This window comes from Magnolia sinica, chromosome 8 (genome assembly GCF_029962835.1).
Source record: "Magnolia sinica isolate HGM2019 chromosome 8, MsV1, whole genome shotgun sequence".
Lineage (NCBI taxonomy): Eukaryota > Viridiplantae > Streptophyta > Magnoliopsida > Magnoliales > Magnoliaceae > Magnolia > Magnolia sinica.
In genome coordinates this window covers 20,044,388-20,066,933 of record NC_080580.1, presented here as the reverse complement: position 1 = coordinate 20,066,933, position 22,546 = coordinate 20,044,388, and the positions used below count along the sequence as shown (strand labels likewise).

General features: G+C 42.0%; 1 protein-coding gene across 2 annotated transcripts; it reads right to left on the bottom strand.

Moving 5' to 3' along the window:
• Window positions 1-8,516: 8,516 nt before the first annotated feature.
• On the bottom strand, window positions 8,517-10,542 carry LOC131253897 (kinesin-like protein KIN-12D). 2 transcript variants are annotated; one of them, XR_009175340.1, is made up of 6 exons: window positions 10,489-10,542; window positions 10,231-10,353; window positions 10,033-10,131; window positions 9,056-9,461; window positions 8,852-8,961; window positions 8,517-8,745 (listed from the first exon to the last, which is right to left on the bottom strand). XR_009175340.1 is itself a non-coding variant. In XM_058255010.1 (6 exons), the coding sequence occupies exons 4-6, from the start codon at window positions 9,230-9,232 to the stop codon at window positions 8,581-8,583; spliced, it is 453 nt and encodes a 150-aa protein (XP_058110993.1). In that variant the 5' UTR covers window positions 9,233-9,461; window positions 10,033-10,131; window positions 10,231-10,353; window positions 10,489-10,542; the 3' UTR covers window positions 8,517-8,580. The 2 variants fall into 2 exon arrangements, 1 of the variants encoding a protein (XP_058110993.1); XM_058255010.1 differs by having other exon boundaries at window positions 8,517-8,751; window positions 8,857-8,961.
• Window positions 10,543-22,546: the final 12,004 nt, after the last annotated feature.

Sequence of the window (22,546 nt, the reverse complement as noted above, 5' to 3'; positions counted from 1 at the left end):
TTGGCCTACAAATGAATGGTGGGAGGAAAAAAATGAAGAACAAGAAAGAAAAGAAACATACAACAATATATATCCAATGGGAGCATAGCTAGGAATGTCCTATGGAGGATAAATTTAAGGCCTTATTTAGTTAAAGAAAAAATATTGTAAAGGGGGCTTTTCTCTTTTATTTATCATGTTAATAATAATGACATGTGTACATGAGTGGTGTAAAAATAGCAATGAGTTGATTTATCAAGGCATGTACTAGCAATGGTAAGAGACATCATTATTATAATTTTATTTTATTATTTTATTATTTTATTATTTTATTTTATTTTTTATAGGTTTTGCAGCTTTTTTCTTTTTTCCTATTTCTTTTTATTTTTCCCTTTCTTTATTTGTTTTAGGTTGTTGTAGCTTCATCTTCCCATGAATCAATCCCTATTGTAGATTGGATTGGCCAATTAGAGGTCGGATCTCTACCCTCTCTTCTTCATTTCCTTACCTCTATTCCTTGCAAATGGATGCTTGTTAGGTCATAAATGAGATATGGCCATGAAATTTTAAGCCTCAGTTCATGTAAGTGGGCCATTGAAAGTCATGAGATATGCGCCATATAAGTTTTGGATTGGATTTTATCCCTGTTGCTTATAGTGAGTGGGCCCCTCTTTTCATTGACTTGTATGGGAAGGAACACGTTCTTACTGGGGCATTGAAAGTCATATGATATTGTATCGATCCAAATCATAAGAAATTATTGAAATGTAATTAATTTATTTTTATTATTTTGTCTTGCATGTTGTTGGCAGAGACAGATGATAGCTGGATGGAGGGATTTCTTTTATATGTACTCAAAACATTTTCAACATATTATTATGAATATTATATGTTTTTCATTGTAAAGTAATACAATTTATTTAGTATTCATTTTTAATTGTGTTATGTAATACGTTTTAGGTTCTAAATATTTAAAAATAATACAAGTTCCAATTAAATATAAACAATCAAATGGATTAAGAAAAAAATAATTAACTCGCAGTCAGCGTCTTTACAGGCGGTCAATAGTTTTTACCGGTGCATATTTAAAGGTTTTCCAAGTGTTTTTCACGAAATATATCAGCATTTCATGACATTTGAATTATGCTTGGCTTGTCGGGAGCCTTTTACTGATGCCTTGATAGATTTGTACCGACGTATACCGGCGTGCTATAATATGTCTAAACGAGTTATACCGACATATACCAGTGCTTCGATATGTCTAAATGACGCTTCAACAAACCTTTTTCGACATTTCTGCATATTTTTCCCGACATTTTGTTAACCTTATTGCGGTGCTTAAAAATACTTTTACTGGCGCTTTGATATGTCTAAACGACGCTTCAGCAAGCCTTTACCTGCGTTTCTATATATCTTTCCCTGGTGTTGTGGCAAACATTTCCAGCGCTTTTTCCATGTTTTGCCTACGCTTTTACAGTTTTTACCAGCATTTCTTACAGCTTTTATTGGCACTTTTCATAGTTTTTACCAGCAATATTATTATTTTTACCGGTGGTCACCAAAAGTGCCAGTAAAAGATAATAAGCGTCGATAAAAGTCTCTATCATAGCAGCGGTCATCAATAGCACCAATAAAAAGGTACGACCATCGGTAAAAGTTTCATCGACGCCCTTTGTAAGACCCATATCCTAGACCGTACCGTTCCGTAGGTTTCCACGGTCCTCCCGGTCGAATTTCAGTAACCCTCAACCTGTATCCGATGATTGTGTGCGATCCTAAATCAAGTCATGTATACCAGAGTCGGCTTGACCTGAAACTTGTACCTTAGTGACCGCGCCGTCGCCGCAACTCCCACATTGATTCAATACACGGGCCAGGAGATGTGGGTACGCGTTCATTCCGAAGAAACGCCCGCGTTGCAAATTTCAAGAGAATCTCTATGACCTGTCACATCAATCAATCAAGTACACATTATTTCACAAGTCAAGTACAGCACTCATGCCCCATGCCACCTCACCCCTCACAAGTCAACTCTCTCTCTCTCCCCACCCATTCCTCTTTTACCCAAAATTCAAATAAACCCATACCTCACCATCCCTCTCCTTACATCACCCCTCTCTCTCATATCTCTCATTTACAAGCAACTCCCATAGGAGCAATCATCCAAGCTTTCATGGAGAAGCTAGTGTGGCCCACCTTCCTACCTTCCATCTCCACCATCCAAGTCCAATCTCAACCATTGAAGTCTATCCATTGGAGCTCTAGATTGCATCGGTGGAAGGAAGAGTCTGAGATCTAACGGTGAGTGTTCATCATTTCAGTTTTTGATTTAGGGTCCACTTGTAATGGGATCCACTTGATGTATGCATTGTATTTAGAGGGACCCATAATGGCAGGGCCCCTCCTATCTCCACCATTCTCTCTTTCTCCCTCTTTCTTTCTCTCTCTCTCTCTTCATTTCTTTTTTTATATGTTGTTGATGATGAGGTGTGTGGCCCACCTGGTGTGTGTGTGTGTGTATGGCCCACCATAATGTTTTTACATCCATGCCATCTAAACCGTGTGACTCACCTTGCTGGACTGTTCAGCGGGCGGGATTATTACACCGTCCATCTGACAGGCCCTAATGAAAGGGAAAATGTAAATATTAGCTTGATCCCAAACGGTGGGCCACATTGACGTGGCACAACCCTAATGCATTTGTTTGTCTCCACCGTATCTGGACAGCGGGAACCACCATGAGACAAGTGTTTCATTCACGCCATCCATCAAGGTGGAACCCACGGTGATGTTTGCGTTTTATCCCTACCGTTCAAAGGCTCCACATGATGTATTTGTTCTATCTCGTCCAAGGCAGTGGACCCACTGGGATACAGGTGTGGTAATCCTAGGTGGGATACCATCCACCACGTGGACCCCACTATTACATGTGGGTTTTATCTTCACCGTCCATCCATCTTACTGTCCAAGATGATGGAACCCACTGTGATGTTTACATGCCATCCTCACCGTCAGATCCCTGGACGGTGGGATGATCGGCTGGTGTATCTCACCCAGATAGCTAGGTGATGCATTTATAATATAATAACATATTATATTATTATATATACATATATACTTGGTGTATATCTGATGGGCCACACCACGTGGGACCCACCTGGCTATATAGCCACTGCAGTGACGTCACCACAGAGGTGTGGGTTATATCCTAACCGTCCATCCGCCGAGGACGTGGACCCCACCACCATGATGCAAGTGGTTTACATCCAGCCATTCACCTAGACAGTGATGGGTGGGGCCTCCTCGATGAATGTAATCTATATCCAACTCTGTTCGTCCTTTTTTTATAGCCGTGGGACCCACTCAACACGTGCTGCACGTGTGGAGGTGGGGCCCACATTCATGTATGCGTGATGTGTCCAAGCTGTCCGTTGGAGGGACGGTGGATCCAAGCTATCCACACGTGTTGTATTGATGTCAGCAAGATTTGGGCCACTGTGATGTATGTGCTTTTGTCCCACACGTGGTGCACGTGCCTGAAATCCAGGCCGTGCATATTATGTGGTCCATGCCATGATGTATATGTTAGGTCCACACCATCAAGATGGCTGGACGGTGGGCCATATGTAAGACCCATATCCTATATTGTATCGCTTCGTAGGCTTCCGCAGTCCTTTCGGTTGAATTCCGGCGACCCGCGATCTGTTATTGGCATTTGTGCACGATCTTGAGTTGTGTCCAGTATATCTGAGCTGGCTCGACTCGAAACTTGTACCGTCATGACCGCATTGTCGCCGCGGTTCCAATGCCGCGTCTCGTGCGTCAAAGCGACGCTTAGATCAGAAGTTGTGGCCCGCGCATTATAATGACTGTGGACCCACATTGTGGGACCTACCTATCCCTATGACACCATTCCTTAGGTGTTATATCCTTACACACGTAATAATGCCTCATCCTCTTAAGTCAATACCTCCCCTTACCTCCTTACCTAGGCATTTATGATGGTCATTATTATGACAAGCAATAACTCCTCTGTCTCTTATCTCTCTCTCTCTCTCTCTCCCTCTCTTTCTTCCCATTCCATCAAGGAGAACTCCCAAACGTCAATGGCAGCCCTCTCATTTCCATCCACATTCACCTTAGATCGCCTTCGATCCAACCATTAGAAGCCCATCTCCACCATTGAAGGAGCCTCATTGGAGCTTTGGAGCACTACGGAGAAAAAAGAAAGAAGGTGAGTGCTTCTCTTCCTCTCTCTTTCCCTTTCTTTTATGATGAGTGGCCCACTTGATGATACATGTAGCATTCAGATCGTCCATCCTGTGGGATTGGTCTACCTTGCTGCCCACCAACCAGCAGCCATGCTGCCTGATTTTGGGTCGGCTTGGCCATAGAAAAAATACAAATATCACTTGATTTTAAGCTGGGTGGGCCACCTATGTGGACCCCACCCTGATGTACGTGGTGTACCCCAACCATCCAGCAAGGACATGGGGCCTACTTCAATGAATGTGTTGTGCAGCCACACCGTCCAGCTCAAGACGGTGGACCCCAGCGCATGTGTTTTATTTACACCGTCTCTGGACTTGGGGAAAAAAAACAAATATCAGTTTGATTTCAACTTTTTGGGTGGGCCGCTCATGCAAGCCTCACCTTGATGTATGTATTTGATCCACACCGTCCACCCTTTTTCCCATCTCATTTTAGGCGTTGAGCCGAAATGTGAAGCCAATCTAAACCTCTGGCGGGCCATGATGTAGGAAACAGTGGTTTTAGGTGATTTAAACGGTTAAGGCCCGTTATGATGTTTTTATGCGCCGAAAAAAAGTTGTATATTAATTGGACTCGTTAGTTCTGTTACGAGCCAAGGAGACCAATAGTCGGCATGGATTCCCCTGACGTGGGCCCCACCTATGAAAAACCAAAAAAAAACAAATAAAAGAAATAAAAGAAAATATGCATGGGACGCTATTGCAGACAGCGTCCTCTGGACGCTGCAGCAAGCAGCGTCCTTGCTGCTTGTCTAGGAATGGGACGGTGGGCCCCACCACAGGCCCCACCACTATGTATGTTATACATCTACACCATGCATTTGACGTCTCCCCTTTGGGAACTAGGATTCCCCAAAAAATCATCCGTACATGGGGCTCAGGTGATCCACACCACCAAAAGTTATAGTGGATTGAAAGTTTACCATTGAAACATTGTTTTGGGTCACAGAAGTTTTGGATCGATATTAAATTTGTTTTTCCTCTTTAATCAGGCCCTTGTGACCTTATGAGTGGATTGGATGGAAAATACACGTTATGGTGGGCCCCACATGGGACCCACGTGTGAAAAGGATTGGTTGGTGTACGTAAACACTAATTAATATAACTGCTGTGTTGACGTCCCAATTACAGTGGGTCTAGTCAGAGGAATATTTTATATCCCACCATCCATTCGTTTCTTGTGGGCCCCACACGTGTGGAGCCATCTGACATATATGTTTCATCTTGGCCGTCTAACGTGGCCCACCTTATGTATTTATTCTATATCCACTCCATCTAACTGTCCAGGGATGTGGGACCCACCTACTGTGTGCAGATTAATTAGTGTACCTCACTCCGGCTATGTAGGCGATGTGCCACATCAGCAAGTTATGTGGGTCCCATTTGTTGTATGTTATCTCCAAGCCATCCACCTGTTTTGTCATATGGCCACACTGTGATGTATTTGTTTCATCCACACTATCCAAATGTTTGGACAGTGATGGACAATATTTGGACGGTGCTGATGAGCTGAATGATGTTTGGACAGTACCGATTTACATAGGAAATGTTTGGATGGTGCTGAATTACCTAGGCAATGTTTGGCAGTGCTGACCATCATTTGTGGCCATGTGCCCCATAGAATGATAGTGTCCAGTGATACACATGTTACACCTACAACTATTGAAATGATTTTTGATATGGACCAAGCCCATTTGAGGCCCATTGGTGCGGCTCATCCATGACGCCCATCATGTACTTTTAGCCCATGAGCGGGGCCCACCTGCCTCATATTTAAGGTCCATATGATGGGCCACCTGCTTGAATCTTAGGCCTATGGGCAAGGCCCATTGTGATATGTATTAGGCCTATGATGTGTTGTATTCGCACTCTCTGTCCATTCGATGGACATGTGGTCTGCCTTGATATATGATTTCATCCACGCCGTCTAGGGACGGGGGACCACCTTGATATATGCCTTATCCACACTATCCGTGGGATGTGTGACCCACTTGATGTATGCATTCTATATCCACGTCGACTATCTGGTGGGGCCCATTTGTTGCATGTGCAGGGCCCACCTATTGTGCATTGGTGTGGTCCATTAAGCGGCCATTGTGATATATGTTAGGCCCATTGGTGCGACCCTTATTTGATATATATAAGGCCCATTATTGAGGCCCATTTTGATGTACTTGTGGCCCGTCTATTGAGGCCCACCTTGATATATATGAGGCCCATTGGTGTGACCCCGATTTGATATACAAGATGGCCCATATGACGAGGTCGATGTGATGTAAATGAGGCCCATCATGATTGTATGTGAAGTCATGGGTCCACCTTATGATTGGCCCTATGTAGTCACTCCTTGGGAGCAATGTTGGTTAGATGTCCACATTGATGGGGAATGACGGTTAGACGTCCTCATTGTGACCTCCCATTAGGCCTTGTTAGGCCACTCTCTTCGTGGGTTAACCCAAATAAGTGGGCCCCATCCACCCTAGACAGATGGTTTCACACTATCAGATTTGATATAACCACGGCCGAAGACCGATCTTTATATTATGGTTGATCGGTTTTTATCTATAGATCCTACCTTGTGTAGAGGCCGATTATTGTGGCCGATTACCGATTATGATTGTCGTGGCCGATTGACCGATTATCGATCGAGGCTGATTATCATGGCCAATTACTGATTATGATTGTCGTGGCTGATTGACCGATTATCGATCGAGGCCGATTATAGTGGCCGATTACCGATTATGATTGTCATAGCCAATTGATTGATTATCGATCGAGGCCGATTATCGTGTCCGATTACCGATTATGATTATTATAGCCGATTGACCGATTATTGATCGAGGCTGATTATCGAGGCCAATCCCGAGTGTCGATTCCGAGTATTGAGGCCAATTGTTGAGGCTCAATGCGATGTATATGCGGCCCGTATTTGAGGACCGTTGTGATGTGCATTTAGGCCGTGTTTAAGGCCTAATATGATGTATATGAGGCCTATGCGATGAGGCCCGTTGGGATGCATTTGATGACCAGGCTATGGAGCCCATTATGATGTATGTTAGGCCCATAAGAAAGGCCCATTGTGATGTATTCATGGCCCATGATGCATGGCCCATTAGATGTATTCGAGACCCGTGTGTAGGGTTCACATGTCATGTATTTGAGGCCCATGAGCAGGGCCCGCCTATTGTGTATATGTGTCCCTTGAGTAAGGCCCACTATGTTGTATATCAGGCCTTTGTGTGAGGCCGTGGGCCCATTATATGTTTGGCTCTATGTGGGTCATTCCTTGAGGGCAATGTTGGTTAAATGTCCACATTGTCGAGGTCGATTGTCGATGCCGGTTGTTGATACCGGTTATGAGTATGTGACAGCATAGTATCATGATACATGCCCATACGCATCATCTGCATGTTTGCTATGAGATGTGGGTGATCATGCATATGTCATTGAGCATGTTGTTATGAGACTCCCTAATAGGTGAAGGTTATCTCACATGAGCACTCGGTATGCGCAGGATTGATGCATGACTGGATTGTATGACTCATGCATCTCGCATTATGATTACTGTACGCCCTAGCGACATCAGGGCCGTAGCCTCCACAGGCATATCGTGGATGGCCAAATGAGACACCGAAAATGTTTGGTTCTAGCATACGGGCGCCATAGATGTCCCTGGGTGAAAATCCCTAAACCTCTGTAGCCAAGAGACGCCCTAACGTCGAGACCGAGTGGAAACATGAGCGCCCGAGTGCCAAATACCAGGAGGCACTACAAGAAAAGGGGGCTTTAGCCTCGGTTCAAAATTGAGGCTAAAAAGGTTAAAAACTGAGGCTAAAGCCTTTAGCCTCAGTTTTGCCTCAGTTATCCAAACCGAGGTTGAAACCCCCGTGGCTAAAGGCTTTAACCTCAGTTTTACCAACCGAGGCTAAAATGACTTTTATAGCCTCGGTTCTTCAAGTGAGGCTAAAAGAACCTTTTTAGCTTCAGTTTTCTCGAAATGAGGCTAAATCAAAATTTTAGCCTCCATTGTTTCCAACTCAGACTAAATCTAAATTTTAGCCTCAGTTGCCTCCAATTGAAGTTAAATCTATTTTTAACCTTGATTCTCAACAACCGAAGCTAAAGCCTTTAACCACGAGAGTTGTAGTCTCAGTTTAGGTAATTGAGGCAAAACTGAGACTAAAGATAGATTTAGCCTTTGTTGGCATCAACCGAGGCTAAATTCGGTTTTTAACCTCACTTCTCTATCAAACAAAGCTAACAATATCATAATCAACAAATGATTGAACCTGTGCATATTTCACCCATTTAACATTCATCAAGACAACAATCAGCACAATATCAACAAAACAATTAATGGTCTATTTAAAGTTTTCAAAACAAGATACAAATGCACATGAACTGCCACATAACCTTCCACATGAACTGTTTCAGTAGGGTCCCCTTCTAGCTTCTCTCTCTGCAACCGTTGCCTTTCAACCTCTCCTTTGACAAGCTCCCCCTAAAAGAAATGGAAAGTAAAAGCTACTTAAGAAAACTTTTAAGTGAATTAAAGCTAACGCAGGAAACGTTCTGAATATATCCCAGTAACCATTGATGACCTGACCTTGTTTTCCAATACATTTATGGTATATTCTAGCTCTTCCACAGACTTCTCTAACAGCTTCACCTCCTCCTCCTCTTCAGCATAGTTCTTCCTTGCCTCAGCCATCTGCGATCGAAAGGGAAAACATTGAGAATCAAACATGACACAAGTAGGGGAAAAAATCAGAAATAAGGTAATGATAACAAGAATTAGCAAGCACCTGTCGACCTTCTATAGCAATTGCTTCATTTTCTTCAGCAACAGCTTGTGCCATTTCTAGCTGCTCTTTCAAGACAAGTACCTCAGAATCAAGGCAATCCCTTCCCTTAGTAACTTCATTCAGATCACTCTTCAAACCTTCAAGGTTATGATTCATTTGCCCAAGTGAATCACTCATTTCAATAAGTTCTCAAATAGGATTCCTTCCAAATGTCAAATCGATTAAGCATTTTATCAGATTCCAAAAGGAATTCTGATGTAATTGAGCTCATAGCAAGAGTCTCCTGCCAATTGCAAAGCAGAGATGATGGCAGCGATTCTCTGACCCTTTTTGCTACATAGTGTCCCTAAGGGCCATGGCCATCAAACACACCACAGAACATCATGTCTTCTTGGCATCCGAATTCCTACAACCCATATAGAACCCACATTTTAGAAAAATATATATAAGAATTGAGCTCTCAGCAATTGAAAAATTGATTCGTACTCATCAAACAACTGAAAATCGATCTCATTTCTTCCTATACAAATCTTCATGCTGAAACTAAAACTTAAAACATTTAAACCTGTGTGGAATTAAAATAGCTTTGAAAGTAAGGAGACAATGAAATAGACTTAAAATATTTAAACAATGCATGGAATTAAACATATAAACCTGTGTAGAATTAAAATAACTTTGAAAGTAAGGAGACAATTGAAAAACTTAAAATATTTAAACGATCCATGGAATTAACTAGCTTTCATCAGAAAAACATCTTGGCAAGGAACTACATGATACACGACCTAAGGATGGGCCCTGACATTTGGTGATCCACACTGTTGATCTGATGATTCCAATGCTGGATGGGCCACACCCAAAAATCACCCCAATGGGACAATCGTAACGGATTAGTTTGCTTCTGTGGGTGGGTGGGTGTGTGTGGGTGGGTGGGTGAGAGAGAGAGAGAGAGAGAGAGAGAGAGAGAGAGAGAGAGAGACCTATAGTGAAAGAATGACATTCACTGCGTCGTACAATCTGTTTGCATCAATTGGTTCACCAACAGTTTTTGATGGAATCTGCGACAACAAGAGTGAAGCCTGCACAAGCAGAAAGGCCATGCACCTTTAGAAATGTGAAGCCTGCACAAGAGTGAAGCATGCACCTAATCAATTAGATACACAAGAGTGTTTAATTACCTTTAAACCTTCTGCAGTGCAATCTGATATGGGCCATCCATGATCTCTAGTTGAGAAAGGCCATGCACCTTTAGAAATGTGACAATACCAGAAACTAAGATCACTAGGGCAGTCTTCCAAAACCTTCAAAAACAAAGTGGAACAGGTCATAGGAAAAAGTAGGGGAGGACCACGGTCAAGATATCCGAAAACAACTTGATTTTAAAAAGTTTATTGAGAGAGTTGAAAACTACTGCTCCCAAAGTAATATAATGAAACCTGCGAATTCTTTATGTACTCATGCGCTTTCTTAAGAGTTGGACCAAATTCCTACTAAGGGAGCACGGCACCTAATTAAATTACAAAACCCCTAAACATCCACACCATGAATGATTGCCATCTCAAAAAAACTAAGTGTACATGTGGCAGCTATGTGACATTGAGGTAGCTAAGAAAATATGCGTAGTTATGCATAAGCCTTTTTATTTTTTAATAACTGTGTGGACTTTTAGAGCCAATCTAGGTGCATGCAAAGTCATGTAGTGCACATGCCATCCTGCATAGACAACATGTAAGTAGTTCCTCAAGCACTATTACACTACCATAAAGAGAAAAATCAGTACAGAGTATACAGTTCATGCAACAGTTACCTAAGGATAGCCTATCATGCTTAAAAGGCTAAATAGATCACCATACATGTTAAAAAGGCTTATATGACGGTCTCAAATGTATCCTCAAACATGTTTATAGAATGGAAGTTCCATGGAATGCCACTCAGGCTAGTCCCTTTTGCATTTCTCATAAAACAAAGTAATGGATTTGCAAGTGCATAGCAATCTATCTTATCGTATGTATTCAACTTTAAGTCTGGCACAACTCATCTCTCAATGTACCTCTTGTAGCACAGATGGGTCTTCAGAAAATATAGATGAAAGTTTGATTAGTCTATCGAGTCCACCTTGGTTGACCTGGCATTCATAGCAATATAAATCATCATCAACATTATTATCATTGGCCTACAACAAAAATTATAATAACTTCAAATAAAACGAAAGCTAAAACATTGTGCTTATAATTAGTAAAGCCATTCGTAGCAAGTAACTTAAAACATTGTGCTTATAATTAGATTTGCGCCAGGTTGGCATGTAGAGCCATTCATAGCAAGCAACAAATTATTTTTTTTAATTTTTAATTTTTTTATTTTAATTTTTACAGATCTGATTTAAAAGCTTAGAATGACAATAATCCAAGTTAAAGATATGATGGCGCTGGAGCAGATTTTTCAATCCTTCGAGCTCTTTACAATGTGAGATTTTTTAGGAAAGCACTAATCCGTTTATCTACAGATCTAGATAACAGGGAGACTCAAAATTTTGGAGAAAAAAAATAATAGATCTTGTTCCAGTACTAAGATCTGAACTTAACTGCCATCAGAAACCAAATTCTTCTCTCCAAGTCCGAAAATTTAGGGTCTCATATAGGAAAAAAATGTATACAAGGGATAGAGAAAAGATCATCAAAATGAACAAAATGAAAAATAAGAACAATAGATTAAGCACTAAAAAATGAGAAAAAAAATCCATAAGTGGAAAAAAGCTCAGTCTTTTGAGGATCTGATGATCGGGGGGAGAGAGAGAGAGAGAGAGAGAGGGAGAGGGAGAGAGACGGTAGATCTGATGAAGAGGAGAGAAATATTGGAGAAGACAGAGAGAAGAGATAGAGTTCGTTTCGGTGAGGAGTTGCAATCGATGTATATGCCCCTTGTTTATCTAGCCTACACAGAAATCGGCAATGGAGGAGCAGATTTCACAGCAGAGAACAAGGTTTCGCTCTCAGATCGAACACCAAACCCTAATCGCTGATATTGCAATGCAGAAACGACAGGATTTTCCACTTCTTGAGTAAGATTTCAGTGAAATCAGCAAAAAAAACTACTCAGATCGAACCAAAAAACGCGGAAATTGGATTTTGAATGGCCAAATGGGGAAAACGCATGAAAATGAAGATTTCTGCGCCGATTTCTGATTTTCGAGAGAAATTAGTAGAAAAAAAAAAGAGATCGAGTACCTGAAATCGGCGAAGAGATTCAGAAGACGAAAAATTAGGGCTTGAGCTGCGGATTGATTGGAAAACAATGAAATGCGTCAGCTTCGTTCTTTAAAGACTGTTAAGCCGACACGCGTGTACAACTCATCTAGTGCATAAGCCACCACGTATGACGGCATGGCATATAGATGAAATAAATCCATTCCATTCATCATGTAGATCTCAATGTATATATGCTTTTATAAGGATATAAAGGTGGTCCACTCATTTTTTGGGCCACTAAATCAGAAGCAAATGGACGTGTTATAAAACTTCAGTTGATTTTTTTCACAATGGTATTTTTTTCAATTAATTGTGGCCCACCTGTCTAGTGGACCGATCTGCTTCCAGGGACAGTGAATCTATATAATGGTGCCCTTCCAATGAATGGCTTGGATTTTGCAATCGTGTGCCATGCTGGTGTATTTGCTGGCATGTGCGTTAGCTGAGGTTTACACGTGCATGGGCTTAGGAAAAATAAATATAAATAAAACCAAGGAGTGGTTGAGAAGCTGGACCGTTGTACTTTTACTTAAAAGAACTAAATGGGTGAAATTATACAATGCTCTGGACAAATGTTTGTATGTTCATACTTCATCTTGTGGAAGTGAAGAACATGGGTCAGTGATCTAAACCGATGAAGATAAGGACCCCACTATAAATGGACAATAAATTAAAAAATTCTCTAGATGGAGAGATCTTGACCCTTATAAGAAACAAAATATGGCAACATTCCACATTCCACGGATAGAAGATAGAAGACCATTTTTTTTAATGGGGGATGGTTAGCCAATGGGCTATCCAGAGTGAGGTCCTTCATATCAACGGTTTGGATCACGGGGAAGTAGGCCACTCTTGTAAGAAAAAGAGTAAAAACTGTGAAATAGTAATACTTTTTTTTTCATACGAAGTAAACTTTTGGCCTCGGTTCGTAACTGAGGCTGAAAACATAGAGTTTTGGCCTCGGTTTGTAACTGAGGCTAAAAGTACAGTTCCGGCCTCAGTGTCTCTGCAACTTAGGCTAAAAAAATTGACTTTTGGCTTCGGTACCTATGCAATTTAGGCTTGAAAAAAGGCTAAAAAGTAGGTCTTTCGCCATGGTTCTTATACAATTGAGGTTAAAAAGTAGACCTTTTGCCTCGGTTCCTATGCAACTGAGGTTAAAATGTAGACCTTTCGCCTCGGTTTCTATGTAAATGAAGCTAAAAGTACACTTTTTGCCTCAGTTTTTATGTAACTAAGGCTAAAAAGTAGACCTTTCGCCTCAGTTTCTATGTAACTGAGGCTAAAAAGTAGACTTTTTGCCTTGGTTTCTATGCAACTGAAGCAAAAATGTAGATTTTTCGCCTCGGTTCCTATGTAAATGAAGTTAAAAATTAGACCTTCTGCCTCGGTTCCTATGCAATTGAGGCTAAAAAGTAGACTTTTCGCCTCGGTTCCTATGCAACTGAGGCTAAAAATTAGACCTTTCGCCTCGGTTCCTATGCAACTGAGGCTAAAAAGTAGACCTTTCACCTCGATTCCTATACAACTGAGGCTAAAATGTAAATTTTTCGCCTCGGTTTCTATGCAAATGAGGCTGAAAATTAGACCTTTCGCCTTGGTTCCTATGCAACTGAGGCTAAAAAGTAGACCTTTCGCCTCGGTTCCTATGCAACTGAGGTTAAAAAGTAGACTTTTAGCCTCAATTACCTAGCAACTGAGGCGAAAAATGAACTTTTAGCATCAGTTCCTTAGCAATCGAGGCTAAAAAACACATTTAGCCTCCATTTTTTCAACTGAGGCTAAAAAATTGAGGCTAAAGGCCTACTTTCTTGTAGTGAGGCCACATCTCCCACTGTGTCGTGGTCGGTTGGGAGGGGGTGTGGCCTTATCCGCTCGAGGGTAGGGGGCAATACTAGGTTGAGTTTGACCAGCTCGTGAATGGGTCTGCTATCGACGTACCAGATAGGTATTGGCAGATTATTGGTCAAGCGAATAGTGAGGTTTCTTACGCTCACTTGGACTGTGCAGCTAAGAGAGCGGCAGTGCCATTTGGAGTGTACTAAACCCCGGTGATGATCCCAGAGATGAACTGTACTGGTATGTGGATTTAGTAAGCAGGAGTTGCATACTCATTCATGCATTCATTTATTCACTATCCACTCGGGTTTGTGGTGCGCACCTATTTGTTACATGTGCCTTCACAATGGCCAGGATTTCTGTTGGGGCGCACGACTAACCTGAGATCAGGAGTTTACCACATTGAGTCTGACTATCCAAATTTAGGTATGAGAATGGTTTGGATAGAAGTCCCTTGTGATGGACCCCATAGCCTGTGATACTACGTGCTATCATCCCGACTTCACACTCTAGTATGGTCATTCCATTCGCACCGTATATTGCATTGCATCCTCAACATCTGATTTTTTTGGCTTTTTGTGACTCTTTATTTGCATAGGTCTAAATACGGCTGACGCTATTCGTGAACTCATAAGGAATTGTATATTGCATTGCATCCTCGGCATCTGATTTTTTTGGCCTTTTGTGACTCTTTATTTGCATAATTGTTCTATATTGCTTACTTTATTATCTTATGATTTATGATCTTGTCAGTATTTTTGCTTACTTTGATAATTCATGATCTTGTCAATCTTTCTGCTTATTCTGATAATGTACGATTTATGGATTACCAGTATTTTCGGTATTGTATGATGATAATATTGTATTGAATTCTTGACACTTACCTTGTGCACACACTTACACCATCCTTTAAGCTTTCTATAAGCTTATGCACGATAGATGCGTGCAGATGATGATAGGTTGTAGCAATGTTGAGCTTGGAGCATGCAACGGCCTTCTGGAACTTGATTTTCGATTTATATATTTTCCTTTCACGTATTGTACTCAAAAGTTTTTTATCATAGTGGATGTTGTGATGGTGTTCTTGTGGTTATTATTCGTGGGTTATGCTTGTGGTTATACTCGTTATAAATTAAATTGATATTAGAAATCCTCCTTGTAGGATCCCAGGATCAGAACCTAGTAAATAGGTGCCGGGAGCCGAAAATGAGGTTCTACGGAGGTTGTCGACGCCAGATTCGGCAATCGGGAATTTTGTGAGCCCGGTTTCCAAGTTCAGGGCGTGACACCATACCATTGATGTATGTGCTTTATACACACCATCCATCTGTCGGGCCCACCTTGGTTGGATGCCATCTGCTGGGTGACATCAGCTACATAGCTGCTGTATTCATGACATCAGCAAGCTCTGTGGGTTGTCCACATGTGGGATGTGGACCCCACAATGATGTATGAGTATCATCCTCACCGTCCAGACCTTGGACGGTGGGATGAAGCTAATGTATTAAAGTCTACAAGTTCTATGGGTCCTGCATGATGTATGTATACCATGCCGTCCATCTGACGGGCTATGTAGGGCACACCGTGTTACATTTGTGATCCACACCGTCCATCTATCAAGTGAACCACACTGCATAAACAGTGGAAGATTGAACGTCTACCACTGAAACCCATTCGGGATCAATATGAAATTTGTTTTCCCTCTAATTCAGGTCTATGTGACCTTATGATCAGATCGGACGAAAAATAATATCATAGTGGGCCCTACCTTGATGATATGACATATTTGAGGCCCACATAATGCCGTCCGATTTGATTGAGGCCCACATGATGCGACCCTATTTGATTGAGGCCTACATGATGTGGCCCGATTTGATGTATTCAGGGCCCATGTATTACGACCCATTGTGAAGTATATGAGGCTCATGGAACGTGGCCCATTGTGATGTATTCGAGGTCCATGTGATGCAACCCACAGCGACGTATATTAGGACCATGTGATGCGGCCCATAGTGATGTATATGCGGCACAGATCTGAGGCCCATTATGATGTATTCATGACCCATTTGACGAGGCCCACATTGATGTATATATGGCCTACGTGAGGAGGCCCACTGTGATGTGTTCGTGACCTTTAGCGAGGCCTGACGTGATGTATATGAGGGGCCAATGTGACGTATATGAGGCTCAGGTGCAGGGTCCACCTATTGTGTATTTGAGGCCCATGTGATGAGGGACCAATATGATGTATATGAGGCCCAGGTGCAAGGCCCACCTGTTGTGTATTTGAGGCCCGTGTGATGAGGGGCCAATGTGATGTATTTGAGGCCCAGGTGCAGGGCCCACCTATTGTATATTCAAGGCCCGTTGAGATATGTGATTTTACCATGATGTATGTAATGATGTTTATGTGGGTCACTCCTTGGGAGCAATATTGGTTAAATGTCCACATTGATGGGCAATGATAGTTGAATGTCCACATTGTGACCTTCCATTAGGCCTTGTTAGGCCCATTCTTACCGATTTCGATTATCGAGGTCGATTATCGATCAATTCTGATTGTCGTGGCTGATTGCCAATTAGTGATCGAGGCTGATTATTGTGACCGATTGCCAATTCCGATTGACGTGGTCGATTTGTCTATTCTTATTATCAAGGCCGATTATCGATCGATTCCGATTGTCGTAGACGATTGCCGATTAGCAATCGAGGCCGATTATTGTGACTGATTGACGTGGTTAATTTGCCGATTCTAATTATCGAGACCAATTATCGATCGATTCTAATTGTCATGGCCAATTGCCGATTACCGATCGAGGCTGATTATTATAACCGATTGCCAATTCCGATTGACTTGGTCGATTTACTGATTCTGATTATCGAACAATTCCGATTATCATGGCTGATTGCCGATTAGTGATCAATGCCGATTATCGTGACCGATTACCGATTCCGATTGTCGAGGCTAATTGTTGAGGCCGATTCCAATTCCGATGGCCGAGGCCGATTTCAATTGTCGATTGTTGAGGCCGATTCTGATTGTCAAGGCCGAGTCAGATTATTGAGGCCGATTCTGATTCTGATGGCTGAGGCCGATTCCGATTATTGATTCTGATTCCGATTGTTGAGGCCGATTGTTGAGGCCGATTCCGATTATCGAGGCCGAGTCAGATGGTCGAGGCCGATTTCGATTTCGATTGTTGATTCCGATTGTTGAAGCCCAATGTGATGTATATTAGGCCTATGTGATGAGGCTCATTGTGGTGCATTTGAGGGCCAGACGATGGAGCCCATTGTGATGTATCTTAGACCCATGTGAGAGGCCCATCGTGATGTGTATTGAGCTCTTGAGTAATGTCCATAGTGTTGTATATTAGGCCCTTGTGTAAAGCCATGAGTCCACTATATGTTAGGCTTTATGTGGGCCATTCCTTGAGGCAATATTGGTTAAATGTCCACATTATCGAGACCAATTGTTGATGTCAATTATTGATACCGATTATGAGTATATGACAGCATAGCATCATGATATATGCCCATACGTATCATCTGCATGTTTGTTATGAGATGTAGTTTACCATTGCATATGTCATTAGGCAGGTTGTTATGAAACTCCTTGATATGTGGATGTTATCTCACATGAGCGCACGGTATGCGTAGGATTGATGCATGACTGGATTGTATGACTCATGCGTCCTGCATTATGTGTTGTGATTACTGTACGCCCTAGCAACATCAGGGCCGTAGCCTCCACAAGTATATTGTGGATGGCTAGATGGGACACCAGAAATATTTGGCTCGAGCATCGAGCTGTCATAAATGGCCCTCGGTGAAAATTTCTAAACCCTCTTGGTACCAAAGGACATCCCAACTTCGAGACCGAGTGAATATATATGAGCGCATGAGGGCCATATACCTGTAGGCCGCATCTCCCACTGTGTTTTGGTCGGTTGGGAGGGGGTGTGGCCTTACCTGCCTGAGGAAGTAAGCATAACTAGGCTGAGTTTGACCAGCTCATGAATGGGTCCGCTATCGACGTTCTAGGTAGATATTGGCTGACTACTAGCCAGGCGGATAGTGAAGTCTCTTCCACTTACTCAATTGTGTGCTTAATGGGGCGGCAAGTTGGTTTAGAGTGTACTAGACCCCGATGATGATCCCAAAGATGAACAGTATTGATATGTGGACTTATTGAGTAGGAGTTGCATACTCATTCATTCATTCATTCACTATGCACTCGGGCTGGTGGTGCGTAACTATTTGTTACGTGTACCTCCGCAATGGCCAGGATTTCGGTTGGGGCATGCGACTAACCTGTGATCAGAAGTTTATCACATTGAGTCTGACTATCCAAATTAGGTATAAGACTAGTTTGGATAGAAGTCCCTTGTGATGGACTCAATAGCCTGTAATACTATGTACTATCATCCCGACTTCACACTTCAGCATGGTCATTCCATTCGCACACCCATATTGCATTATATCCGTAGCATATAACATTTTGTCTTACTGTGTTTTTGCATTTATATGGTCGAGATATGACTGACGGTATTCGTAAACTCATAAGGAATTATATATTACATTGCATCCTCGACATCTGATATTTGGTTCTTTATGACTCCTCATTTGTATAGCTAATATGTATTACGTACTCCAATATTGTTTGACTCATAGACTTGTCAGTATTTTCGTTTCCTCTGATATCGTATGATTCATGATTTTACCAGTATTTTCGATATTGTATGATTATGGCATTGTATTGAATACTTGACACTTACCTTGTGCATACACTTACACTACCCTCTAAGCTTTCTATAAGCTTATGCACGATAGATGTGTGCAGGTGATGTTAGGTTGCAGCAGCGTGAAGCTTGGAGCATGTAGTTGGCTTATGGAGCTTTGACTTTGACATATGCATTTCCTTTCAGCACTGTATTTAAACGTTTATATTAGTGGATATGTGATGATGATGTTGTTCTTGTGATTTGGGTATACTTGTGGTTATGCTTCTTATGAGATAAATATACGTTGGAAAATCTTTCTTGTAGAATCCCAGGATCGGAATCTGGTGCATGCATGCTGGGAGCCGAGAATGGGATACTATGGAGGCTGTCAGCACCAGATTTGGCGATCGAAAATTTTGTGAGCACGATTTCCAAATTTGGGGCGTGACACCCTCCTTTAGCGGCGCATGCACGACCGCTGGTAATCCCTTTACCGACGGTTTTTTAGACTTTTAGGGGCATTTTTTGCCACCAATTTGCCACCAGTGAAGCCCAATTTTCTTGTTTTCACCACAATGGGTACTTGAACCTATGACATCCTATTGAAACTCTTGTGAGTTTACCACTGAGCCATGTGTAAAGACTGTCAAGTGTCGAGAATTTAATGTGTCCACACAAGTTGGAAAGAAAAACTTATGAAATTTGGCTTGACTCATCAACACTCAATGATCACATGTATTTTTGTATTCTAAATATTGATTATGATAAGAAAAACTTCAGCAGTTCACGTGTGCCTCATCACGTCTCCTTGGATATTTAAAATCAGGCCAATTCAAATATCAGGTGGGCTACACCAAGAAAAATATCCCTCTAAAAAAATTAGGTGATGTATATAGCTCCACATATGCTTTGAATGTCCTTATTTTTGTATTGATTTCCCATTCCGGCCGGCTATCTTTCCATCTCTTGAACGGATTCGATGGCATTTAAAAACCACTATTTGCCCTACACAGATTAAAAGGTTTTCATGATGGTCACCAACATCCCACCTCTACCATTGTGTCAACCATTTGTATTATATCAGGCTGATTACCACGACAGCGGGTGAATTAGAAAGGGTGCTCCTGATGGATGGATTAGATGCAGTATATGCACCACTAAGGTGGGCCACGTGTTGAGTTTTGTTAGAATAAGCTTGTTTTAAAAGGGAAGGAGGGGATTAGGTGTGGCCCTGACCGTGCAACCCACACTACAAGAAAACTGGCATTTACCGACAAAGGCTAAGAAAACCGCCGTCAAAGCTTTTGCCTGCGGTCAGCTAACAGCCGGTAAAGCCTCAGTCGGTAAAGGCTTTACCGGCTGCCAGGACCTTTACTGACAGTTATGCCGGACGCCGCTAAATCGTCTTTTTTTTTTTGCAAAAATGGTCAGAAGCTACGGATAAAATCCGTAGCAAATATAACACCCCCACAGTATAACCGTAGCCATTGGTATCGTAGCCACGATAAATGCATAGCCTACAATACTGCCCCTCCTGTGACTTGTCCTTCACCTGCTTTACCTGTCCTACATCGAATACATCAGGCTCCATTTCAGCATCTCTCTACCACATACATATTATTGCGTATTTAGGTGTGTTCAGTTTGTATACAAGAGGGGTATGGCCCACTAATCTATGCCATTCATTGTCTAAGGAGACGCACATAGGAATGGACCATGCACGCCTGAAAATCTCCCAGAAATTCAGAAGACGCACATAGGATAATGAGAAGAATACCATGTTGGTTCTCCAAAGCCTAAGAAATTCCATTATGAGGGCCATACTGATTTCTTCATTGGCTATCCTCTTGAACTCCTCCTTGGCAGCTCATACCAACAATGCATACAAATCAAGACTACTACTATGTGGCCCAGTCTACGGTTCCTGGTCTGGGCCTACCTTAGCCCTCAAGTGGGCCGTGACATCGATCTTCATACTATTCAGCTTCCTATAGAAGATAGCAATATCTCCTGTCTAAAAGAACCTAATTGATAAAATTCAACAAAATCCAGATCAAATACAGGAACTGGATGCTTCAGACATGACCCAAAACTGAAGCAACTCCTCTATGCAGCAGCAGTTGTCATCCTCAGAGCCACTTGGGTCCCTAAAAAAGGGAGAAAATCAATCTCAAAAGCTATTAAACTGCTAGGCACGCAAAAAAAAAATAATCAATCTCTTATGCCCATGACTGCCTACGGTCTTCTTCCCAAAGGTGACATTAATTCCTTGTAACTGAGCCAACACATCAGACCCAGATAGTGGAGTTGGCGCCTCACAAAATTCTTCCATGCCATCAAAGGATCTGCTATCAGTTCTAAACTTATGATCAGGTTCCAAGAATCGACGATGACCCATATAACAAAACTTTCGACCATGCTTTAACCATTTAGATGAAGTGTCTTTATTGCAACAAGGACAAGCGAGGCGTCCTTTAGTGCTCCATCCAGACAAGTTTGCATGTGCAGGGAAATCACTAATAGTCCACAACAATGCCGCACGCATTCGAAATATCTCATTGCTTGAGGCATCATAAGTGTCTGTGCCAATCTTCCATAATTCCTTCAACTCATCTATCAGAGGTTGCATATATACGTCAATGTTATTACCAGGTCCAGAAGGTCCAGGAATAAGCAAGGACAACATGAGATACGGTTGCTTCATGCACATCCATGGTGGTAGGTTATATGGTATCAGAATAACAGGCCATGTGCTATGAGCAATACTCATTGTCCTGAATGGATTGAAACCGTCAGCTACTAACCCGAGTCTAACATTGCGTCCATCCGAAGAAAATGTCAGGTGGTCATGGTCAAAAGTTTTCCACATTGGGGAGTCAGCAGGATGCCTTAATATTCCATCATTAGTGCGACTCTCGAAATGCCATTTCATAGAGGAAGCTATTTTTGATGACATGAACAATCTCTATAACCTTGGTTTCAAGGGAAAATGGCGTAATATCTTAGCCGGAATTTTTCGATCTTTCGCTAATGAAGAAGTTGCCTCGTCATCTGATTGATGTTCAACTGTTTTCCATCTACAAGCACCACATGTAGCACATGATTGGTCACCAGCGACCTCCTTCTAATACAACATACAATCATTGGGACAAGCATCCATTTTGTCATATTTCAAGCCTAAGTCCCCAATGATCTTCTTGGTTTCATAGAAAGACTTTGGTAAAGTTTCACCCTCGGGGAGTGCCTCCTTCAGCAGTTCAAGCAACATGGTGAACGATTTGTCACTCCATCCACCAAGGCACTTCACATGATATAGTCAAACAACGAAAGATAGCTTGGTGAACTTCTTGCACCCTGGGTACAATTCCCGATCGGCGTCTTCCACCAATTTGAAAAATTGTTGCGCTTCAGTATTAAGCCCCGGTGTAGGTCCATATTCTGCATCACTCTCTTGACCATCCAATTTATGTCCAAATGCATCTTCCAACAATCCGTGCATATCGTCGTATGGATCTGGATCATCACCTTCAACATTTGTAGTAGTAGGCATAAAAGAAGACGTAGCTTCTCCATGAAAACGCCAATGGGTGTAACTCATATTAAATCCATCACACACAATATGATCGTATGCTTCTTATCGAGACACCCAGTAGTTGTTGTTGCATTTCTTACATGAATATAGGATC

Bases quoted from the DNA above. Each gene is read 5' to 3' on its own strand.
- LOC131253897 (XM_058255010.1), bottom strand. From the start codon at position 9,232: ATGAGTGATTCACTTGGGCAAATGAATCATAACCTTGAAGGTTTGAAG. The intron at 8,962-9,055 runs GTGCTTGCTAAT...TTTCGATCGCAG, and splicing joins TTGCTATAGAAGGTCGACAG to ATGGCTGAGGCAAGGAAGAA. The intron at 8,752-8,856 runs GTCAGGTCATCA...CATTTCTTTTAG, and splicing joins TAAATGTATTGGAAAACAAG to GGGGAGCTTGTCAAAGGAGA.